At 59.8% G+C, this 23,402-nt stretch overlaps 1 protein-coding gene across 1 annotated transcript in view; it reads right to left on the bottom strand.

The window, feature by feature from the left end:
- The window catches only part of EXD3 (exonuclease 3'-5' domain containing 3), a 79,496-nt gene that overhangs the window by 11,180 nt on the left and 44,914 nt on the right, over window positions 1-23,402 (bottom strand). Inside the window, 11 exon segments of the mRNA XM_042912155.1 lie at window positions 5,368-5,499; window positions 5,736-5,789; window positions 16,217-16,378; window positions 16,844-17,010; window positions 17,092-17,254; window positions 17,707-17,816; window positions 17,912-18,122; window positions 18,554-18,677; window positions 19,192-19,358; window positions 21,167-21,205; window positions 21,326-21,399. Coding sequence (XP_042768089.1) covers window positions 5,368-5,499; window positions 5,736-5,789; window positions 16,217-16,378; window positions 16,844-17,010; window positions 17,092-17,254; window positions 17,707-17,816; window positions 17,912-18,122; window positions 18,554-18,677; window positions 19,192-19,358; window positions 21,167-21,205; window positions 21,326-21,399 — 1,403 coding nt within the window.

A 23,402-nucleotide genomic window follows, 5' to 3' on the forward strand; every position in this document is an offset into this window, starting at 1 on the left:
TTCTGGACAGCTCCGTGGCTGGGGGCTGCGCAGCGGGTGTGGAGGTGTGGAGCGGAGAGGGGGAAGGACCTAGGTCCTCAGAGACACGACCGCACCCCCAGACAGTGTGTCGTGGGCGCCAGGTGTTGTTTTACTGTCCAAGGTGTCTTAACTGGCCGCAGGCCCAAGACGACAGCACTGGGGGTGCCCCCGCGGCCAGCTGTGCCTGGCCCATCCTCTGGTACATGTGACCACCAGCTGACCAGCGGAGGGACGCCCTGGCCCAGATGGCTAGGCCTGCACTGTCCTGCCTGAGGGAACCTCCCCACCGTCCTCGCCCCAGACTCCCAGGGGTCTGTCTTTGGCCTGCACCAGCTCCTCAGGCCCAGGGCACACTGGCCTGACTCGGGGCCATGGATGCGTCTGTCCAGGCCACAACAGTCCACCTGCATGCTGAGTGTCCACGCACCTGTGGACACTGGGTGAGCACGTGTGCCCCGTGGCCCTGTGTCCAGTGTGGTCCCCTCACAGCGTAGCCAGGCCAGCCTGTCACCCCTTCTGAAAGTGGGCAGGACGTGGGCTCACTTTTCCATCAACATTCCGGGGGTCCAGCCAGAGAAGCCCCATCCAGATGGGCCTCCAGATCGCTGCAGGGAAGGCCCATTAAGAAGCACGTGATCGCCGACGGCCGGGTCTTGGAGCACAGCCCACACAGACTGATGTGTGAAGGAGAGAGGGGCTGGGTACCCGGCTGGGCGCCTGGCGTGAGCTGGGCTGGGGGGACTCACACATCAACCCTCCCGGACACTGGCCCAGAGGCGCCCTGGCAGGTCTCAAGGCCATGAGCACAGGACTGGCCCTAGGGCCTCCTCTCAGCCCAGGCCACTTCGCGGGGTGGCACAGGTGCCACTTGTGTAGCCGTGGAGGATGAGGGTCTCGTGGAGATGAAGCAGGCGGTGCTGACTGCTGGACGGGCCAGGGCCAGGGGTGCGACCCAGGAGTGCCAGGGCCCTTCCTAAAGCGGCTGGGGTCAGATTGGAGCCACCAGAAACTGGGGGGGGGGGGGGGGGCAGGCCATTGGGCCCGGGCCCTTAGTCCCCAGGGCCATCTGGTGGGAACTGAAGCTGGGCTCTGGCCGAGGACCAGGGCTTTTCTGGAAGGGAGGCAGGACAGGGGGGTGGCCCTGCAGGCTGTGGGGCCTGGGCCCACCCTGCTGTCAGCCCCCAGGGACCGCACTGGGACATCACCCTGGCTAGCATCCTAAGGCTGGGGGCGCACTGGCCTTAATCCCTGCCAAAACCTGCTTGGTGGACCCCACTGTCCTTGAGGCCCCATGTCGGCACGGAAACCCGACGCCAGCTGCCCCCAACCCATCCTCCCCCAGAGCCCCCCGCTGCTCCCCCTGCCGCCTAGGAGCCGGCGGGCCAGGGTCTCTCCCTGTGCAGGGTGGTGGCCACCCCTCCTGCAGCCTTTGTGCCTGTGTGACCCTGGGGGCACGGAGTGTGGGAACAGGGCTGGGGGCCACGGGACACAAAGGCTGGGGAGGGGCGGGGTCAGCGGCCACTGCCCCTCTTCCTGTCGGTTCCTAGTCTGGTCGTCAGGAAAGAGGGAGGGTCTGCAGGAATGGGCTGGGCACAGGTGTCCCCGCTGCCCCAGGTTCTGGGCATGGGTGCTGGGAGGTGGCTGCCTGCAGTCCCCCTCACATCCCCAGGCCAGGGGAGCCCTCTGCTTGCATCCGTCCCCTGCCAGAGATCAGTCTGGGCCGGTGTCCACCTCCACCCCGGGGGCCCCCCGCCCAGCCCTGTTGTGTCCTGGGTGTCTGTGAGCCTGTAGCCTGAGGCCCGACCTCTTCTAGCTGCAGGCTCCTCTCTGGCCCAACACCCTCCGTCTCCTGGGGACCCTGTGGCCAGCACTGCCTGGGAGCTCCCCAGGGCGGGGTCACCGTCCTGCAGTGGCCTCTCCTCCCGGGTGCCCGCTTCCGGAGGCCAACGTCACTGACTCCTAGGACACGCCCCACTTGCACACGGGGACCACAGCCTGCTCCCCACCATAGCGGAGGGGGACCAGAGGGACAGTAAAAATAGACATTACACTTGGGCCATGTCAGGGGTTCCTGCTGACGCTTTTTTTTTTTTTTTAACTCCAATCTCTTTGATAAAATATTTTCCCATAGCGGACGGCACTGGGAACATCCATTTGGCGGATGTTCCTGACGGACGATCCCAGGCCCAGGTGGCCATTTTCAGGGGTCCGTGACCCTGCCCGCCACAGGAGACCCACCGCCCCCTCACCCGAGCCCCCCTGCCCACCTCTGGCCTCCACCACGTGGCTCCCTGTCCTCGTGTGCAGACGCCCCAGAAAGGGGACCCTGTGCCCAAGGCACACGCCGAGTGTCAACACAGCTTGGAGGCAGGTGCTGGGCACTAGGGTGGGGCACGGCCACGGACCCCTGGCCGGGCACCTAGCCCAGGCCTGGACCAGCCCTCTCCCATTCTGACTTGCTTCCCGCCTTGGACCCTGATGCACCGGCCCAGAGAGTGGCCAGGCTCACTCTGGGAATGCCTGTGTGTCAAGTGGGTTTTCCCTCTGGGAATGGCACTAAAATAGCATAAGGAAGGAAAAGAAAACGGAAAGTCAGCCTGGCAGTGGGGGGTCTCCAGGGAGACAGCCAGCTCCAGCCTGGGCCGGGCGGCAGGGGCTCTGAGCCAGCGTCCAGGGTGCGCAGGCCCCACTGGAGCACAGGGCGGGGCCCTGAGGACAGAGGCCCTCCCTGGGTCAGTCCTGAGTGTGCCGCTCCCTGCTGGTCAGCGGCAGGCACTTTCTCATGTCCAGACCGGCTCGAAAGCCGGTCTAGCCCGTGGGGCCACGTGGAGCCAGCCTAGTGGCTTCACTGAGCTTTGGGCCATCGCCCGGGAACGTCTGTGGGGCACCTCTTCGGGGCTTCTCAGTGCTTGCCACCCATCTACCTTGCCTGGCCCTGAGTACAGCGGGGCACTGGGTGGGGAGTAGGGGTGGCCAGTGTGCAGGATGGGGTGGTTGGGCGTTCCTGGCTGTCTCTCAGGCTGAGCTCCTGGGGTTCAGCTGGGAATGCCGTGGCGGAGGGGCTCCAGGAGCTCTGGGTGGGAATGTGGCCGGAGGCCTGCCCAGACCTGTGCTCACAATGACCGGGTATTTGGTCTGAGAACATGCGTGGGGACCCCGGCCTCAGGCCCAAGCATTAATACTACCAGCTCACTGACACAGAGTAAGCTTAGTCCTCCCACCGCTTCCCCAGATGTCTCTGTGGTGACCACGGCCGGTTCCAAATTTAGAAATCCTGGCTTCTCAGAAACCCCTTTCTCTGCCCACTTGGCTCCATAGAGTTGGCCTTTCAGGCTCCTTGTGCACATTCCTGGACCCTCCCACACAGTTATCTGCCACCCAGGGAGGGTCCTGCCCTGGGGCACACCCAGCACACTTTCTTTTGGAGCTGAGCTCAGCTGGAGGCCACTGGCCAGCCTTGGAACCAGAAGCTCTCCAGGCCCTTTCTTGACAAAGGCCCATCGGGCGTCCACATGCAGCCCTACACCTGTGCTCCTGCCTGCTGCCTGTCAGCCAGCCCCTGACTGCAGCCACACACAGGGGTCTCTGCCTGGGACGCCCCCTCCCCCCCCCCCCCCCGAGCCTGGGGTGGCTGCCCTCTGCTTCTTGGCCAGTGCAGTCACATGGCACCAAGTCGTGGACCCTGTCTGTCCTCCTCCCCAACTAGTCTTGGCGGAATGCATATATACCTCAAATAAGGACAGTGCTGGGCAGAGCTCCCGAGCCGAGGCTTCCCCTTCCCCATGCCCGTCCCCAACCTAGAGGGCCTGATGCGTGGGCCTCCAGACCAAGACCCCAGGGAGCCCAGACCCAGCACCTTCCCTCCCTGCTGGCCAGGGGCAAAGCCTGAAACCCGAGCCCACTCCTCACCTGCTACAGATGCCACCTCTCACCTGGGCTCCCTCCCCCCCCCGCTACCCGCTGCAGCCAGAATAGGTCTTAGCACCTCTGTGCCCCCGGACAGCGTCCCCCCGGTGGGTTGTCTTCTGTCCTGGGGTGCTGAAGAGCTGCCCTCTCTGGCCAGGGCACTTGCTGGTCCCCTATCAGGGCTGGTGCAACTCTGCCTCCCAGCCTTTGAACTGGCTCCATACTGCACCCACCCCACCTCCCCGGGGCACGTTCTGCATCCCGCCCCTCGCACCTGGCAGGGCAGGGGGGCTCTACAACTGCCCAGGGCGGAGGGGCAGGTGGGGCCGTGGACACTCTTCTGTGTGCGGCTGCCCTCGGTGCCCTCGCGGGCCTGAAGGAGGTCAGCCTGCTCCCCAGCATGAGGCTTCCCGGGGCACGGGTGGGGGTTTCCTCCCAGCTACCCAACTTCCTGTTTTCTCAAGAAAACTTAGCAGCAGAGGCTCTGAAAAGCTCATTAAAATGCCTCCCAGGCATCCCGGACGTCCTGGGGTCTTTACAACACTTGTCGGCTTGAGCACAGACAAAGAGAGGCCGCAGACAAGGTTCCTGTCCTGCCAGAGCTCACTGAAGGAAAAGGCCCCGCGGTGCACTTCCCGCCACTGGGATGACCACAGTCATTTCTGGAAGGGCCGGGGGCCCGGGGTCTGCACAGGCTGTACCTGAAGCTGGGTGGAGGGGGATCCAGGACCTGAAGAAGGGCCTCCCTCCCTCCTGTCTCCCACACTCGGCTGCACGCCTGCCCTCAGGGTGCCCCATCTCCAGACACAGACACACCAAGGTGGGATGATGTCCCATGAGCCTGGCTGGAGACCCTGACCCCTACCCCCCTGCGCTGCAGAGGTGAGGCCCAGTGTCCACCAAACAACTGGGCTTGGAGAGGTGCTCCTCACAGAGCTTCATCATGGCCCCAACTCCAAATAGTCCGGGAATAGCCAGCACTCTGCACCAGGAGCCACTGAGGTGCACTAGGACTGTGCCCTGTGGGGACCCCATGCCGCAGTGCAGCCACGCCCCGGCCTGCACCACCTCCCCCTAAGCCGGATATGGGGGCTAGGACTTGGTGCACCCAGGCCGGCAGAGAAGGGAGAGGAGGGCGCCCCCTCCCTGGTCCGAATTGGCAGACAGGACCGAGGCCTCTGACCCCTCTCTGATCTTAACCCTAGACATGGCTTTCCCGACCCAGACCTTTCTAGACGTTAGAATGGACCCAGTGGCGCCCATCTGCCCCAGATGGGGCAGCGGCGGCCGCTTGGAAGGGCACAAACGCTAAAGCACATGACCTCTGCTGTCTTGCCACCAGCCAGAGACACGCCGGGTCTCCTGTCACAGCAGTGGCTTCCTGACAGCCCTGGGGCTCACACACTGGCCCAAGGCAGGCCGGGGGCAGGTGGGACTCACCTGGCAGCGGCTGAAGATGTCTGCGTGGGTGACCCGAACGTTGAAATGCCTGAGCACGGCCTTGGCCTGCTGACGGGCCTTGAGGGAGCAGTCCACCCAGAGGCAGCGCCCAGCCCCGACCTGGGCCCGGAGCTGCACGGAAGCGCAGCCGCTGAGCCGTGGGCACAGGACCCAGAGCCTCTCCAGGCCCACCTCCCCTCCCTGGGCTCCGGGGCCAAGGGCTCCTCCCCCCCAGCTCGTCCCCCCAAGTGGGACAGCCGTCAGCCCCCACTCCCACTAGCCCCCGCAGCGAGCAGACCCCGAGGGCGGTGGCCCAAGGGCCAGGCTGAGGCTCCCTTGGAAAGATGAGCCATCTTCAGGGCCCCCACCTTGTGGTACGGCAGCCCCGACGTCAAGATGATCCTTCCCTCCTGCCTGGCAACCTGTGGGGAGGCAGAGGGACAGGTGAGGGGCAGGCTGGTTCCAGGACAAGGGCTATTTCTGCCCCTGCCTCTGCCCTGTCTGGCCTCTGTTGCCACCACCGCCCACCCACACCCCCCCCCCGCCCCCGGCCCCCAGGCTGCCCGCCTGGGGCCTGCGTGGCCAGCAGAGTCCCGGTCCGCTGCCTCATTGTGCAGATCGGCTCTTAAAATCATGCAAACATTTTACATAATTGCAAACAAAATTTGAAATAAAAAAAGCAATCTCTCAAAATCCAAAGATGACGAGACCAATGAACTGCAGGGAAAGAAGTCTTCCAAGCGCCCTGAAAGCGCGGCGAACTGACGGCGCAGCTCCAGGCTGCCTGCTAGCGGCCAGGGCGAAGAAGCCGGGCAGCGGTCCAGTCGCTGGTGCTGACTCTGGCGGCGTCCCTCGAAACGCTCGCTGCCAACTGTGCCAAAGACAGATGGCCGACGCTGGTGCTGAGCTGGGTCCGGGTGGGAGAAGGAAGGGTGAGCGTGGGAACCAGGGAGGTGGCACCGCGGCTTCAGGCCTGACGGGAGCTTCGGTACGAATTTCACACGTGCGTGTGCACGTGGGTGCCTGTGTGTGCACACACATTGAAAAGCATTTCATCACTCTGTCTACCACAAAGGCCTCCAAATGAGAACAACCATGTAGCCAGGAGCAGCCTGTGCCCAGACTGGTTTCCAAACAGGTGGAAAGGGAATCGGGCTTTTTTTGGAGAACTAGCTGACTCCAGGTCTGAGGCAGAAAATGCACACAGTGAGGCGGGCACATCTCGCCATGTCAGAAAGCAAAGAAGTCATCAAAGTCCACAAGTGTCACGTGAAAAGGACTGAGGACCCAAGGAAAGCTCTCACATGCCCCAGGGGGGCAGGGCACCCATCAATGAGGTGACAGCAGCAATGCACAGAGACGTCAAACACGGCGATATTGATGGGTTCGGCACATTCTAAACAATCCCTAGTGATCTCTGAAGTATGCAAGGGGCCAACACAAAAAAGTAAGAGTTAAAACTATAAAAATCTCTTTTTTTAAGTTCATTTATTTATTTTGAGAGAGAGAGAGAGACAGCATGAGCAGGGGAGGGATCGAGAGGGGGTGTGGAGAGAGGGAGAGAATCCCAAGCAGGCTCCACGGTGCCAGCTGCGGAGCCCGATACGGGGGTCGAACTCACAAACCATGAGATCACGACCTGAGCTGAAACCAAGAGTTGGATGCTTAACCGACTGAGTCGTGCAGGTGTCCCTAAAACTAAAAGAAAACTAAAAACTAAAAATCTTAAAAGAAAACGTGGTGTGGGAAATGCCATGGCATTGTATTTGGCAATGATTTCTTGGATATGGCACCAAAAGCAAGGCCAACAAAATTAAAAACAGAAAAATTGGACTTCATGGAAATTTAACACTTGTACATCATAGGACACTATCGAGAAAGTGAAGAGTGAGTGAAGATATTTGCAAATCATGTATCGGCTCTGGGATTAATATCCAGAATGTATAAAGAACTCCTACAAGTCAGCAACAAAAAAGCAAATAACCCAATTAAAAATGGCCCAGGGGCTTAAATAGACATTTCTCCAAAGAAGACGTGCAGATGGCCAACAAGCACATGAGAAGACACTCAACATCTTTAATCGTTAGAGAAATGCAAATGCAAACGACGAGATACGACTTCACACCCATTAGGGGAAATAAGTGGTAGTGAGGATGTAGAGAGGTTGGAGCCCTCATGCGTGGCTGGTTGTCATAAAATGGTATATTCACCACGGAAAACGGTATGGCAGTGTCTCAAAAAGTTACACGTAGAATCATCATACGATCCAGCAATCCCGCTTCTAGGCATAGTCACACAGGAACCGGAAGCGGAAACTCGAACAGGTACGTGGACAGAAAGGTGCGCACTGGCATTACTCACAACAGCCAGAAGGTGGAAAGGACCCAAGCGTCCAGGTGAGTGGGCGCACGTGCACACGCACACACACATACACACACGCGCACACGCTGGAATTTATTCAGCTTTAAGAAGGAAGGAAAGTCCAACACGCTACAATGTGGATGAACCCTGAAGACATTCTGCTCCGTGAAATCACCCAGACACAAAAGGACAAATACTGTACGATTCTGCGTGTATCAGGTATTCAGAAAAATCAAACTCATAGAGGAAGAAACTAGAATGGTGGGTCCCAGGGGCTGGGGGAGGGGGATGGAGAATGTTTAATGGGTACAAAGCCTTTCTTTAGGATGATGAAAAATTTCTGGAGCTAGATAGTGGTGATGGTTACACAACACTATGAGTCCTTAATGTTACTAAACTGTACACTTAAGAATGGTTAAAAAAGGGGCGCCTGGGTGGCACAGTCGGTTAAGCGTCCGACTTCAGCCAGGTCACGATCTCGCGGTATGTGAGTTCGAGCCCCGCGTCGGGCTCTGGGCTGATGGCTCGGAGCCTGGAGCCTGTTTCCGATTCTGTGTCTCCCTCTCTCTCTGACCCTCCCCCGTTCATGCTCTGTCTCTCTCTGTCCCAAAAATAAATAAAAAACGTTGAAAAAAAAAATTAAAAAAAAAAAAAAAAAAAAAAGAATGGTTAAAATGATCAATGTTTTGTATATTTTACCCCAAAAAAGAAGAAAAAAAGCAATAGAGCGAGTGGTTACCTTGTAGTGATAACAAACATACGTCTGTGTGATGAATAAAAAACAAAATAAACAAACACAACTGAAGTAAATATGAAGAAAGAAGCAAATGAATGGAAAGTTAAGAAAAAATATACAGACAAGGTATACGGAAATGACCAAGCATAGGGGCGCCCGGTGGCTCTGTCGGTTGAGTGTCCGACTTCGGCTCAGGTCATGATCTCACGGTCCGTGAGTTCAAGCCCCACGTTGGGCTCTGTGCTGACAGCTCAGAGCCTGGAGCCTGATTCTGTGTCTCCCCCTCTCTCTGCCCCTCCCCCGCTCATGCTTTCTCAAAAATAAATAAGCCTAAAAAAAAAAGAAGAAAAGAAAAAAAAGAAATGACCAAGTACTGATGACAAACATCTCAACAGCAACGATGGACACCAAAAAACAATGGGCTATTTTCAAAGTTTGTCAAACTATAGTTATAAACCCAGAACACTCTCTTTCAGGAGAGAGAAGACATAGAGATTTTTCAGGGAAAAATAGCCCCAGTGAAATGATGTAGTAAAAGAAGTTCTTTTAGCAAGAAAGAGCTTGCTTTTTCTTGGAGCAAGTTCTGTTGTACAAGGGTACATGCACACAGCATAAACTCTACGAGCCATCAAATACACAAAATAAACATGACGTCTAATTAGTAGAATCAAGAAAAACCACATTGTGTTAAAATATTGGAAAATAACAACAGGTAAGTTGGGAGGGAGAAAACTGACTTGATCTAAGATCCTCGTATTAACTTTAACTCTAGACAACGTTAACTCAGATATAAATGTTAAAATTTCTAGCATAATCTCTAAAAGAACAGAAATATAACTTATAGGGGCACCTGGGTGGCTCCGCTGGTGAGCGTCTGACTTGTGACTTTGGCTCAGGTCACGATCTCACGGTTCGTGGCTTGGATCCCCATGTTGGGCTCTGCGCCGACATCGTGGAGCCTGCTTAGGATTCTCTCTCTCCTCTCTCTGCATCCCCCCCCCCCAAATAAATAAGAAATGGAATTTATAACTTTCAAACTAACAGAAAAATAGAACAAGGGTGAAAAGCTAAAAGAATGTTAAGAAACAAAGGGAAAAAAGAACAGAAGTAGAAGCAACAGAAAACAGAAGTTAGGGGAGCACAACTGAACCCACAGGGTATTAGCAATTACATTAAACGCACACAGACTAACCTAATAATTTAAAAAGCAAAGATTGTCAGACTAGATTTTTTTTTCACATTTAGCTAGAAGCATCTTATAAGAAACGCATATAATACACCTAGGCTACAAGAGTAAAGGAAGGTTGAAAGTAAAAGGACTAGGAATGATATACAAATACTAACCAAAGAATACTGGAGAAATGACGTCAATATTAGTTAAAATAGACTTTATGGCAAAGAGCATTACTAGAGCCAAAGAGGTTTATTATTAGGTAATAATTGTAAAAGATTTCAAACAAGAAGATATAAGAAGTCTAAAAATTATATGCATATGCACCTAATAACATAATTTAAAAACATATAAAGCAAATGCTGACACAACTACAAGAAGAATTTGATGAACCCACCATCATAGGAGACTTCAGTACAGAGAATTAAGCAGAAAAATAATTGAGGTACAGATGATTTGAGAAATACATTAATTCAGTTTGATCTACTGAGTATGTGTATGTATGAGAGAGAGAGAGAGAGAGAGAGAGAAATGAGCATGATTAGAGGAGAATATGTATCATTTTAAAACCCACATGGGGGGTGCCTGGGTGGCTCAGTCAGTTGAGTGTCAGACTTTGGCTCAGGTCATGATCTCACGGTCAGTGAGTTAGGGCCCCGTGTCGGGCTCTGTGCTGACAGCTCAGAGCCTGGAGACTGATTCTGTGTCTCCCTCTCTCTCTGCCCCTCCCTGGCTCATGCTCTGTTCTCTCTCTCCAAAATGAATAAATGTTAAAAAAAAACATTAAAAACAAAAACCCACATGGAACATTGATTAAAAAGATCGTCTACTTGGCTATAAAAGGCAAGTCTTCACAAACATCTAAATTAGCACTATATAGACGATGCTCCTTGATTACTATTCGGTTAGGTTAGAAATCCATTTAAAAAAGAGAACTATAAAGCTCTAAAACTCCAAGCTTTCTGAAATTAGAAAATAGTTTCTAGAGAACTCTTGAGTCAAATAAGTAATTGTAACAGGCACTCAAAAATTATTACAACTATAGAATAAGAAAAGTACTACACATCAAAACTGATGGAATGCAGTGGAAACGGTACTTGAAGAAAAAATTTATGGTCTTGAATGTTTACATCATCAAATTCAAAAGGCTGAAAGTTAAGGAGCTAAGGGGCACCCCACTTGGAAGTAACCCCAAGAAAGCAAAAGGAAGGAAACTATAAAGATAAGAATAGAAGTCAATGAGACAGAAAACAAGAATGAGATAGAAAGGATCAACAAAGCAGATACCAGTACTTCGAAAAGACTCATTAAGTTAACAAATGTCTGTAAGATCAAGGGAAACGGAGGAGCGCGAGTGCCCGACGGTGAGACCGGAAGCGTGAGCGCTGCAGACACGGCGGGGACTCACGCAGAGAACACCAACGACGGTGTGGATCTGGGACACGGGGCGGGAGGGACACGCTCCAGAAAAAGATTAATTACCAAAAGTGACCCAAGAAGATGCAGACAACTAAACAGTCCTATAATTATTAACTAAGAAAGAATCAGCTCTAGAAACCCCTTCCCCTAACACGTCAGGCCCGGAAGCCTCGCAGGAAGTCAGCCAACATTGGAGGAGAAGAGAATTCAAATATGACTCCAAGGTGCAGAAAGAGGGAAAGCGCCTCCACGTGTTTACGAGGCCAGAAAAGAGGGCGATGGCAGGAGCGGTGCTGTGTCAGACGTGTTCCTGGGGGGACCCAAACTTCCCAACTAAGACCTTCAACCCAAGGCCAGCGGTATAGGAAAGGGTCACAAGCTGGGCCAGGACAGGTCCAACCACGGAGGTTGTCTCGGTTGCTGCAGAGGCGGCTTTCGGCAGATCCCCATCTCCTTCGTGACGGGAGGGCAGCTGGACATCGGCTTCGTGCTGAAACAGCCCCTGGGCCTTGGAGGGCGCGGGGCCAAGAGGCTACCGCTTCTGCGCAAGTGAGCGAAGGATAGGAAAGGGGCAGAAACTGAGGCTGAAAGGATTGGAGAGGGAGGAAGGACAGCGGTCCGTAGGCGGTGAGTCCGCAGGAGGCCCCGAGACCTGACTGCCGGCTCAGCAGAACCGAGGAGACTCTCAGCAGGCTTCTGGGTGTGAGGTCAATTCTTGGCAAAACCGCCAAGTTCCTGGGTGAGCTCTGCCGAGCGAGGCAGTGGGCCTTAGTGGAGAGGGCCGGGGCAGAGAGGAGGGAGGCCGCCTCCCTCCCCTCACCTGACCGGCCGTCAGTGCAGTTCCAGGCTTTACCCGAGGGGCTGGGCTCACCCCACCTCCCGCCGAGGTGAAGAGCAAAGCCAGAGGGATGGAGACAGGGGAGACCTTTCCAGGGCAGGGTCCCCAAACCCCCCAGGCTCACTGGCTCACTAGAAGGACTCGTATGTGTTCTCGTTGACGGCAAAGACTGATTCTGGGGCAAGGACATGAAGCAAAACGAACATGTGAAAAGGCACACGGGCGAGGGGCTAGAGGCACGGGGTGCACCCAGCAGCAGGGGCACGCAGCAGGGAGAGCTGGCTGTCAGGCAAAGCCGCAGGGGCTGTACTGGGGCCGGGTACACGGGCACCTCGGCCTGGCCTACGCCCAAACTGCCGACTCCCAGAGAGACGGGGGGCGGGGGGGGTCCACACAGAACACACGCTGTGTGGACGCTGCAGGCACGGTGAGCCACCTTCAGCATTTCAGGAAAGTGCCGTATCAGCGAGGGAACGGTTTGCTGGCCGAGCGCTTCTGCGCGGGCCTCTCGAAGGACGGCGTCAGGCCCGCTCCACCGACTTCCTCACTGAGCACGTCGTAGAGCTGGAGGCGGCAGCAGCTGGTGAACACAGCTTGGTCGGTAACCAGAGATCGGCGAATTAAAATACACCATACAGGACTTCACACCGACAGGACGGGCGAGGACAGCTTGGTGCCAGTGGTGAACTTGGCTTGTTCCCACTTGCCCGTCCAGAGGCGCAGACCCTGGCTCTGCTGTCCCGCAATCTCAGGCCTGCGGCTTCTCCTGGGCAGATACGGAAGCTCTGCAGTCCCCGGTGCGGGCTGTGAACACGAAGCGTGAGGCCCACGCCCACTCCTTCCCTTTGCCACTTTGTCTGGCTGATTCCACGCGCTGGTTACTTTGACTAAAACGTCCTGAGGCGTTCACCAGTCTCTTCTTCCGTAGGTATTTGGTAAGGATATCCAGGGCAGGCAAGATTTTGAGTGCCTTTTGCCACGTGATGCCACGGATTACCAGCGACCTGTCTCCTGCGGGAGACACTGCCTTTTAAGGTTGCCAGATTAGAGCACCGAGTTGGAAGCCCCGGGCCCCACTCAGAGGACCCCTCCTGAAGGCTGTGCTCTGGAACCACATCTGGCACCAGCGTCTGTAGGAGCTACGGTCGCCCGGAGAAGCAGCACCAGTCAGAGGCATAAACAAGGAACTGGCTCTCGCTCATGTGGCTGGCCAGGTGCACCTGAAGTCCACCGGGTGGCCCATCGGGGGCGGGTCATGAGCGGCAGGACACCACAGGCACAGCCCAGAGCTGTCACCGGTGGGTGGGCTTTCTCCTCAAATTCCGGCTTCTGCCGAGGGAAGTCCTTCCCTGAGGACTCGGGCTTGGTGGGCACCCTCATGCCCTCACGGCCCTCCATAGCCTTTTGTAAACTCAAACTCTGACCTCTTCTCCATGGCACCTGGCCTCCCCTCGGCCACCCTTTGGAAATCAATCACTTGATTTTAGCATCTTTCACGGTCCCACCAGACTGAGAAGCCCGCCCCCCCCCCCCCCCCCCGTCACCCAGTCTGGCTCCTCTTTGCTGAAGAGACCTTCTCCCAGCTGACCCTGTCCTCTCCCACTTGACGAGAAGCAGCAGGAGGCCCCGGGATGTGCCCTGAGCACCTGCATGGGGGCCTCAGGTCTGGGGGCCTGCCTGACCAGCGCAGGACACGGCGCCCCGTTCTCTGCGAGCACCCCGCCTGCCTGCAGGGAGGACGCCCCTCGTGCCCCGGGGCCCTCAGCAGCAGAGCCTCGTTTCCCTCCAAGAACGAGCTTGTCCGTGCACTAGCAGCACACGAGATGAGCGGTACAGGAGGCGGGACCTCGAGGACAACTGCCCGCATACAGAACACACAGTTCCCTCGTGGGAGTTCTGATGCGGAAACACACGGTCCGGAAAGGTCCACGGAGGAGGACGGAGAGCAGCCAAGGGACCCAGCAGCTCGCTCTGGAAAGTGCCCGAGGCCCTGCCCCCGCGAGACCATCACCGCCCAGAGCGTTTCTGGCAGCAGACAAGCAAAGGGGCGCGAAGCTTCCTACTCTGGAGGCCCTGAAAATGCAGAATCCAGTCACAGCTTTGACCAAAAGGCCTGCTGGGCAGAAATGAGTCAAAGGGACTTTGGAAACTGGATGGCTGACAGCAGTCCACGGCAAGTACGACACCAGGGCAGGGTCCGGGTCTGGCTCACACCTCTGTCCACAGGTTTGCACCACAGAGAAGGACCACCCACAAATGCTGCCTTCGCCAGGGTGGGCCGGGCATCTCCTCTCGACTGAAGCTGGTGTGTTTTTAGGTCTGAACATCCCAGCCCCGGCCGGCCCAGCAGCACTGAGCGGACCCTGCTTCTGTCTCGTGACCTTCAACGCCTTCCGCCCTCGGTCCGCCAAGGCCGGCCAGGCTTCTCCCCTGGTGCCCCAAACCGCCCTTGATTGCCAAGCTCCTTCCACGTCCGTCCATCCGTCTGTTCCGGCGGCGCCACACGCTCTGCCACCAGGACCTGCGCTCCCTCTCTTGCGCGGCCGGAACGTTTCCCCCAAGCACCACTCGGCAGAAGCTGGGTTGCGGCCGGGCTCTGGGGGCGGGGGCAGGCCCACCGGGCAACACCACCCTGTGCCTTGACTCCGACTCCTCCCTCCTGTTTCTGCTCGGAAGGGCTCATGTGATGATGCTGGGCCCACCTGAGTGATTCGAAATACTCTCTTGATTACGGACTGATTGCAAGTTGATTAGTAAATTACATCTTTAAATCCCTTTTGTCACACAATATAAAAAAGCACAGGTATAACACGGGTGTTTAAGGAACACGGGAACCAAACCCTGTCTCCCATTTGCTGGCGATCGCACGCTCTCTGGGGGGCTGGTGGGAAGACACCGCCCTCCTGGCTCATGAATTCCTTGACCGATGACGTCTGGTCTGGAGGCCCCGAGAAGGCAGGCTGGCCACCTTGGTCTTGGCACCCCACAGGCTAAAAGCAGCCGTAGCTGGGAAACAGGTGTTTTCTACAGGGACGGTGGCCAGGGCCAATGCCAGGACAGGCCCCTGGGAGAAGTGGCCGATGAGGGGCCAGAGATGGGGGAGAGCGCCACCAACCCCTCACGAACGGCAGGGGCAGGCAGCCTGGGGCAGGCTCCATTCTCCTGGCCTCAGCTTCCTCATTGTTGGGGGGTGGGGGGGGGGTGACACCAAGAATAGCCACCCACAAGTGCTGGATGTGTCGGGGGGCTGAGCCACGAATGGCCGGCCCTGCCCGGACCCAGTACGTGATATACAGGCAACCGCGGTGGCTGCTTGCTCTGGGGCTCCCGGGCCACAGACAGATCCCAGTGCTCTGCCGTCTCAGGGCCGCCACGGGCTCCGTGCTGCAGCCAGCCATCCAGTGAGCCTGGGGACCCGTTCCCAGAAGGACGTTTGCAAAGGCACAAAAGAAACCACGATTAACGGAAAACTACATTACAGCCATGTTCGTGCTCCCCTACAGCAGCATGACCGGGAGCAGCCCAGGTGACCATTCACACAACAGGACACTATTTGGTCGTAGAAAGGAAGGAAGCAACGGCACATACAGGAACATAGATGAACCCGGAAAACGTGCCGAGTGAGCACAGCCAGACTCCAGAACAGCCTCCCCCGCCCCCCGGGGACAGACACGGGATGGCCAGGGGCCAGGGGCCAGACACGGGATGGCCAGACCCGCCGGGGACAGACACGGGATGGCCAGGGGCCAGGGGCGGGGCTGGGGGGGGTGACAGTTGTGGTTCTGGTCCCACAACACTGCGGATGTACAAAAAGCCACTGAACTATACGCTCTGATGGGTGAGTTGTGTGTTGAGTTTTATCACCATGAACCCGTGGAAAAGATTTCCATCCAAGTGCAAGCCCCTGAATTCCAAGACCCCAGCTCAGGATTTCTCCATGGCCCCGGGGGCTGGTGTCCTCACAGGCAGGCTCCTGCCACAGCTGAGAGCGGAGCTCTTTCCTGTGTGGTGTTTCCAGGGGCCACAGGACAACGGGGTGGAGGTGGGGGCGAGACCACCGGGGTCTGCCTGGGTCAGGCCCACTCCTGCAGGAGCTGAGAGGGCTCCCGCCGGCAGACCCCAGGTGCCCGGCAGCCACAAACATCGCTGTCCTTGGAGACAGTGTCCCTGACAGGCCAGGGAAGCCCTGCCCTCTGCCCCGGGGCTGGGTCTATGCAGCAGGGGCACCACGGCAGCTTGAGACACAGCCCCTGCTCCCGGCGGACAGGGGGAGAGAGGGGCCCCGAGCCCCAGCTGGGTGGGCACGAAGCCCCGCCACGCTCACCTCAGCTGCCCTTCGGTGGTCCTCGTTGGTGCCCAGCACGCGCACGTCCGCGCCCAAGCAGCGGAGGCTCCTTGCCAGCCCCTGCAGCATGTTGTCGCACACCACGCGGAAGGCCCTGGCCGGGACCTCTGGAGCGGCGTCCTCGCGCTCGGCCACAGGCACCTGCAACACGGCCCTGCTCAGAGGCCTGCGGCCCCCCCTGCCCCGCCCCGGACTCTGTGGGGAGTGAGCGCCCTGCGGGCCGAGTGGCCAGCTCTTTCTCAGCCTTTAGAAAGAGGATCGCGAGCAGTATGGCCTCCATGCAGAAAACAGCAGACGAACACATTAACAAAATGATGCGAGATCGCTCGCACCGGGCCCAGGCAGGGCCTCCACACGTTTCCTGGGGTGGGGGCTCTGTGTACGACGCAGCGGGGCTCGGGGCTCGGGGCTCGGGAGCCACACGGTCCACGCGAGACACCGCCCTGGACCTTGGTGGGAGCACGTCAAGCCCGCTGACAGGAGAGCGATGGGAACCCCCCTCCTCCAGGACGCTGACGGGGCTCTGCTCCCCTCCCAGGCCTCCTTCCCCGTCTGGTCCTCCTCCCTGAGAACTCTAATGAAGGGGTCCTGGGGGGCTTCACCCACCTGCCAAGGCAGGGCTGAGGCCTCCTGCAGGCGGGGCGGCTCCGGGGCCCCCGGTCTCTCACTGCACCCTGGCTGCAGGCTCCTGGCCAGGTCCTCAGACAGGGAGAAGCTGGCAGGCTCTCTGCTCAGCGCCTGGTGCACCTCCAGCAGGCAGTAGGCGTCAGCAGCTGGGGTTGGCATGGGTCGGCCTCAGCCTCCAGTGTGGGGGGCACAGGGGTGTGGGGTGTGGGGGAAGTAGGGGTGTGCACCTGCGTAAACCAGCTGCCCCTCGCTCAGCGGCCGCCGATCCCAGTTAGAGAGCTGCTGCGTCTTGTCGAGGGGCTTGCCCAGGACCTGCTGCACCAGGAGGCTGAGGCCCCGCAGCCCCCTGGCCTCACACATGCCTCCAGCTGGCATGTTCACCACCCGCATCTGCCAAGACAGAGCCCCTCAGGGGTGAGCGGCCTGTGCGGGAGGAAGGATGGCCACCACGGTGCCAGGCGGCCCTGCCCTGGGGAAGGCCCTCGCCCTCCAGAGCCGCCAGTGCGTGGAAGGGAGGGCGTGGGTGGCCGAGGCAGGCTGCGCGGGGGGGCCTCAGGTCAGCTCTGGGGATGACATCTTAGCCCCCAAGGGCGTGTGCTGAGAACTCAGAGGGGCCCAAAGCAGGGCTGGTTCTGGGGAAAGTGTGGGGACACGTGGTCACTCTCCCTCCTCGGCAGGGCCTGGTGACCTGTGGCCAACACAAAGGTGCTCTGAGGTCATGAGCTCATCCTGGCACACGGACACCCGCCAGCCCATGGCGAAGACCCCCAGCTGGCGCAGGGCATCGCTGTGCAGGCGGCTCAGCAGAGAAAGGAGGGCGCCCCTGTCCCCCTCGAGCGGACCTGCCTGTGCACCCGCAGCAGGTCCAGGCCGCCCCACAGCCGCTTCTCCACGTGCGCCAGGGCCGGGCAGGAAGCACCCAGGCTCCGAAGGTCCCCCGCCAGCCCATAACCTGCAAGGAGGGCCGTCAGCGTGACAGGCGCCCGAGGAAGGGGCCGGGGCCTTGCCCCAGCACCCTCCCCCTCGGTGGGCAGGGGCTTTGCTCACCCAGTTTCGTGATGGAGGGGTCCGAGAGCAGCCGGGACACCAGCCTGGAGAAGGCCTTCGACACCTGCCCTCCCGCTGGCCGCGAGAGCACAGGCAGGTCCAGCAGGAACACGCGGCCCTCCACTGCCAACTGCATGACTGATGCCTGGGGCCGGCCCCCCGTGCCAAACGAGGGTCTCCACTCCACGTCGACCCCGACCACCTGGCCGGGCTGCGGAGAGGGGCTGCTATGAGCAGGTGAGGCCCGCTGGGGCTGCAGGGCTGTGGCTGAGGGCTGGGAGGGTGCAGCTAGCCGGGCCCCCCCTGAGTGTGAGGTCCAGGTAAGGCAGCCTCTGTTGGCAGGGCTGACCAGCCCTGGGAGCTCCCACGTGACCAGGGCCGCGCCTGGCCCCTGGCTTGCCCGCCATTCCACACAGAAGGGCTCAAAGGAACCTGGCAACCAGGCCGAGGGCCCAGCCACAGGGCAGGTCTGGAGCTGCTGCAGGTGAGGGGCCAGTGTCTCATGCTTGTGTTTTGGGCCCAGGGTCTTCCAAATGGGCTGGTATGGGTGCCCTGCTCTGCAGGGGTGTCTGGGGCGGGTGGGAAGGACAGCCAAGCCTGGGGGTCCATGGCGTGGACAGAGCCCCAGAGCTGGCCACCCACCTGCAGCAACGCCTCCTCATGCCTGGCCAAGTCCTCCCAAGAGGCCAGGAAGTGGATGTCCTCCCTGGCGATGGGCAGCTGGTAATAATCACCCTTCCTGTCCTCCAAAGGCGCCCTGGCCACCCTGAAAGAAGCGGAGCAGTGGCACCCACCCCCCGCTCTGGGCCCCTGGGGCCGCACCCCACCCCACCACCTCCTGGCCTGGCCGGGCCCAGAGTAGACCTCAGAGAGGAAGGGGAGTTACGAGGGCCGCTGGCGTCTGCGGGGTCTTTGCGGTGTGCCCGCCTGTGCCCCTCCTCCCACACAGCTGCTCTCTCCGCCTTGCCCACCTGCCCCTGTCCCACCCCCCCCCCCCCACCCCGGCCAACAGACTGCCGCTTCCTCAGGCCCTTGGGGGTGTGGGGCCTGGTTGTGGGCTCCGGCCCCAGGGTCTGAGGCCGGTGCGGAGGGGTGCGGGCTCCTGGCTCATCTGCTCTGTGCGTGTCTGCGTTCTGGGAACAGGGGCATGTGCCCCCTCCTTGGTTTTCTGGTCTCACTCCCAAAGTGCTGGCATATGTGAGTCGTGGGATCACTTCCCAAGGGGTGGGGGCCCCAGGGCGTGCTCCCCTCACCAGCCTCCCGAGCCTGGGGGTGCTCACCTCTCCTGGAGTTCGAGCCGGCGGAGCTCGGCAGCCACTGTGGCTGGCAGCTGCTCCTCGGGCACCGAGAGGCCCAGGGCGCACTGCGCGGCCACGGCCTCGTTGCCGGGGGAGGCCAGCAGCTGCACTACCATCTCTTGGGGCCACTCTTCCCGGCCCACCAGGCCCTGGGGACGGATGGGATGGGCTGTGCTGCCCGGCTCTGCCCCGAGGGGGTGCAGACAGTCCCGCACCAGGCCCAGACCTGCCCCCGCAGACCCCAAGGCTCTGTGCTGACCAAGCTGTCGAGGACCTTCCACACGGTCAGGCTGGAGGGTCACCGTCCTGTGTCCGCAGCCCGGCCTGGCTCCCTGCGTCCGTCTCCCCGTCTCCAATGCCCGGTCCCACCCTGCTGCTATCACCAGCACCTCCTCACCGGTCCTGCCCCCCCAACCTGACACCGGCACTGTCTTTCTAGAACATTGTCTCCACCCTTGCCTGGTGGGTTCTGCTCCTGACCCTCCGGCTGTCCAAGTCTGCCCCTCGGGCATCCTTGCCTCCACCCTTGGGCTGGCCAACATGCTCAGGGGAAGGAGGGCCATGGGACACCCCTGAATCCACGGTCCAGACAGTGGACACGGACGGGCGGCCCTCAGAGGGGTAACGATGCTCCGGGGCCTCCCGAGGCGGCCTCTCCCACACCAGTGCCCAGCACAGGAGCACAGGACTCATGTAGCCCACGGGCAGCCCACCCAAGTCCGCTCAGCCTCGGGGCACCCAGGGCAAGGCCCAGGCACCCCACCCTCCCCAGAGTCTGAGCCTCTCGCTCTCCGGATCTCTAGCCCCCGAGGCCTCTGTGCTCCCCAAGGAGCCTCTGCTGGCTGACAGGCAGGGCCCCTCCCAGACAACTCTGTCCCCCCAGCAGCCTCAGGCCATCCGCTTCCCGCAGGCCGCGGGTTCCCACGTGGACGACAATATGTGGAAACCCCTCCACATTCTTCAGGATGTCCGCTGCCCTTCCGGCTGCCTCGGCCTTGGCACCCAGGGGGGACCAGCCTTCCGGGCCTTCCCGGGGGTCCACGTTCCTCTCTGGTGACTCACCGCCCACCCCACACACCCATCACTGCAGGGGTGGCTCAGCGCTGCCCCCCACTGGATGCCACTCAGAACACCAGACGCTAGACCATTCATCAAGGAAGGAGGGCCCCCCCACCCCGCTAACTGGTGCGTTGCTCCCGTGCTGCATCTGGGACCCCACACCCCCTACCTTCTTCCAAGGCTGCTTCGCCCAGGGCTGGGGACAGCGCTGTGCCCATGATGACCCACACTTCCAGCTCGGGCCTGAAGGACCCAGGCCACTACACGGTCCTGTCTAGGCTGCTGTCCTGGCGGGCTCTGTAGCCCCCTGGGCCAGGAGTGGCCCTCGTATCACCCCATTGGGCAGCTGGGGGCTCATTCCTCACCAGGCCTCAGGGGGCACAGAGCTGTGTGCAAGCACAGCACTCAAGGATGGTCTAGAATATTCTCTCGGTGCACAAGTGGAATCTCCAGCAAACCTGACCTCCTCCATTGCCTGGCAGCTCCGTGCTCCACCAGCTAAAAGGGGCCCCAGGACCCCCAGCCGCTCTGGCCCTGCCTCACCTGGTGGGGTCCCCCTCAGCAGCTGCCTCTGGCACCCCCCCTTCTGACAGGGGTGGGCAGACGTGAGTCCCTGTGTCTGGTTTCTCATCAAGGTGTGGGGTCTGTGCTGGGCGGGGAGAAGCCCCGTCCCTGCACCATCTGCTTCCGGCCCTGCCTGGACATTGGAAGAGCTGACCCGGTGTGTGGGCCTACACACCACATGCCTAGTCCATACGTGTGCACATAGCCTCTCAGGGTCACGTGCCCCTCTAGTCCTTGCCCAGGTCTCCAGTGAATGCCCACCCTGCACAGGGCTTCCAGGGGCTTCCAGAGCCTTCCAGACCCTTCCAGAGGCTTCCAGGGCCCCTGGACTCACCTGCACGTGGTCCACCCAGTTCTCCTGAGACATACTTCTCTGTAAAAGTAAGCATCAAGATAACCTTTTCTAGTTGCAGCTCTAGAAGCTGGGGAGGGAGAGCTCCCCCCACCCCCTGTCACGGGCCCAGGCTCAGGGCGCTAACCAGGGCACACGCACCTCCACAAACCGCTTGTAGCACAGGTAGCGCAGGGCGGCCAGGCGCTGCTGATTGGCAGCGTTGGGACACAGAGCTGTTGAAAAAGCACAGAGCTCAGGGCTGGGCAGGGGCCGGGGGCCAGTGTGTGGGGGGGCTTCTGCCCACTCCCCTCCACCCTTCACTGTCCCCACAGGTGCCCTCCCAGCCTTGAGCCTCGTTTGGGGTCTCCCAGACCCTCTGCATCAGGGGCTCTGAGGGACAGGAGCGCCATCTCTCCAGGCTTCTTGTCCTTCGTGTCCTTCTCCCACCAGAATGTGAGGAAGGGGCCATCTTGCTCACCTGTTTACAAACTGATGCTTACTTGTTGGCCTTACTTCCACATTTTGTTCAGAGCCCGAGGGGGCCCAGGAAGGGCCCCCTCCCACCCACCCATCCACCCGCCCCACCCTCTGATGCTGGTCCTCCCTCTTGGGGCCAGCTGTCCTTGAAGCCTGGCAGTGCGCAGGGGATGCTGACCACAGAACCCTGCCCCTCCCAGTGGCGGCCTGGCCTTCTCAGGGCCCTGCACCCTCCGGAAGTGTGGCTGCGCCCGCAGCACCCCACTCCCAGCACCGGGGAGCGCCCTGTTACAGGGTCGCTGTCCAACCACAGCGGAGGTCAGTGCCGCCCAGAGGTTGGGGCCTGCAAGGGAGGGCCAGCGACTCCTCAGACAGGTGACTCCTCAGACAGGGGGCTCCCCCTCCTCCTTCCTGCCCAGGCTGTGAGGGTTCCAGACCCCAGGAGGCTGCTAAGGAACCTGGGACAACACTGCAGAGTGAGGTGGACAAGGCCTGAGGAACGGGGGAACGAATGAGTGAGCTACAAGGAAAGAAGGAAAGAAGTGAATTTCTGCAGGCTCTGTCAGGACACAAAGTAACCATGTGTCCTTGCAGAGGCATCTGCAGACAGAGACTGGTTTTCCGACATTTACACAATTTGAAGCATCATTTTGCCAGTGGGAAACTTTGTCCAAAAGCCTTGTGGATACGGTATCGTGTCCACAGATAGATTCTGGCGCAGCCTGGGCTGACTGGCTGGTCCAGACGCAGCACAAACCCTTAAAGGGGCGGGCACAGCTGAGCCAGGCCCAACCGCCTGCCACACCCCTGAGCACCTGCAGATACCACAAAACCCAAATACAACGCACACTGCAGCCTGCTGGTTCATCTGCGCAAGGACACCTTGGGGGGCTCCACCTGGGACCCAGGCCTGGGGAGGGGTGGGCTAGTGGGGAGCTCAGGCTGGAGAGGCAAACAGAAGTCCCCGACCCTCCTTCTGCGTCTAACGTCAGCCCACGGAGGACATGGGGTTGGTCCTGTGGAGGCCACAGCTGTGACGGTGGACACGCGGATGGACTGCAGAGGGGCAAAGGGACAGTGACCACAGCTGTGACCCTGAGGCCTCCTGGCTAAGACAGACCCCGCTGGGGAAGCAGCAGATGGGGCCTGGCAGCGGGTGGTCATGCGGAACAGGAGACCCGGAGGGGGTCTGTCCTCCCTGCCCCCAGCAGGCCAACGAGCGAGGCACCCACGGAAAGCACCGGCTTGTCTACCCCGCCCTCTTGTCCAGCGGCCCCCCACTGTGTGTGACTATGTGACCCGGCACATAGTCAGGGGGGAGTCCCCACTATGTAGGGGTGCCTAGGCACCTAACCTGTTCCAGTGCCACACTCAGCTGAGACCTGTGGGGGGGGGGGATATACCTCCAAGGGGGGCACATCCTGAACTGCGGGGGGCGCCAGGCTAAGGCTGGTCCAAGACCCCAAAGACCTCTCTGGCCCCAAGCCCTGGGCCCACTGTGGCCACGACCCGACCCGGAAGTGTGGGCCCTGTGGGTCAGTGAATGTCATGGCAGGGCTGCTGGGGGGGGGGGGGGGCGGGGGGAAGGCCTGCACCTCAGACCCAGCTGTGGTCTCCCACACAGCCTGCCCACCACCCCGGCCTTGTGGGCCTCACGCCCCACCCCCGCCCTGCCCCACACGGGCCTGAGTCCTGGGTGGGGAGAGCCTCTGCCGAGGCGGCAGGCGCAGCCCCCCACAGCAGCCAGCATCGACCCTGT

This window comes from Panthera leo, chromosome D4 (assembly GCF_018350215.1).
Source record: "Panthera leo isolate Ple1 chromosome D4, P.leo_Ple1_pat1.1, whole genome shotgun sequence".
In the NCBI taxonomy this organism is placed as follows: domain Eukaryota; kingdom Metazoa; phylum Chordata; class Mammalia; order Carnivora; family Felidae; genus Panthera; species Panthera leo.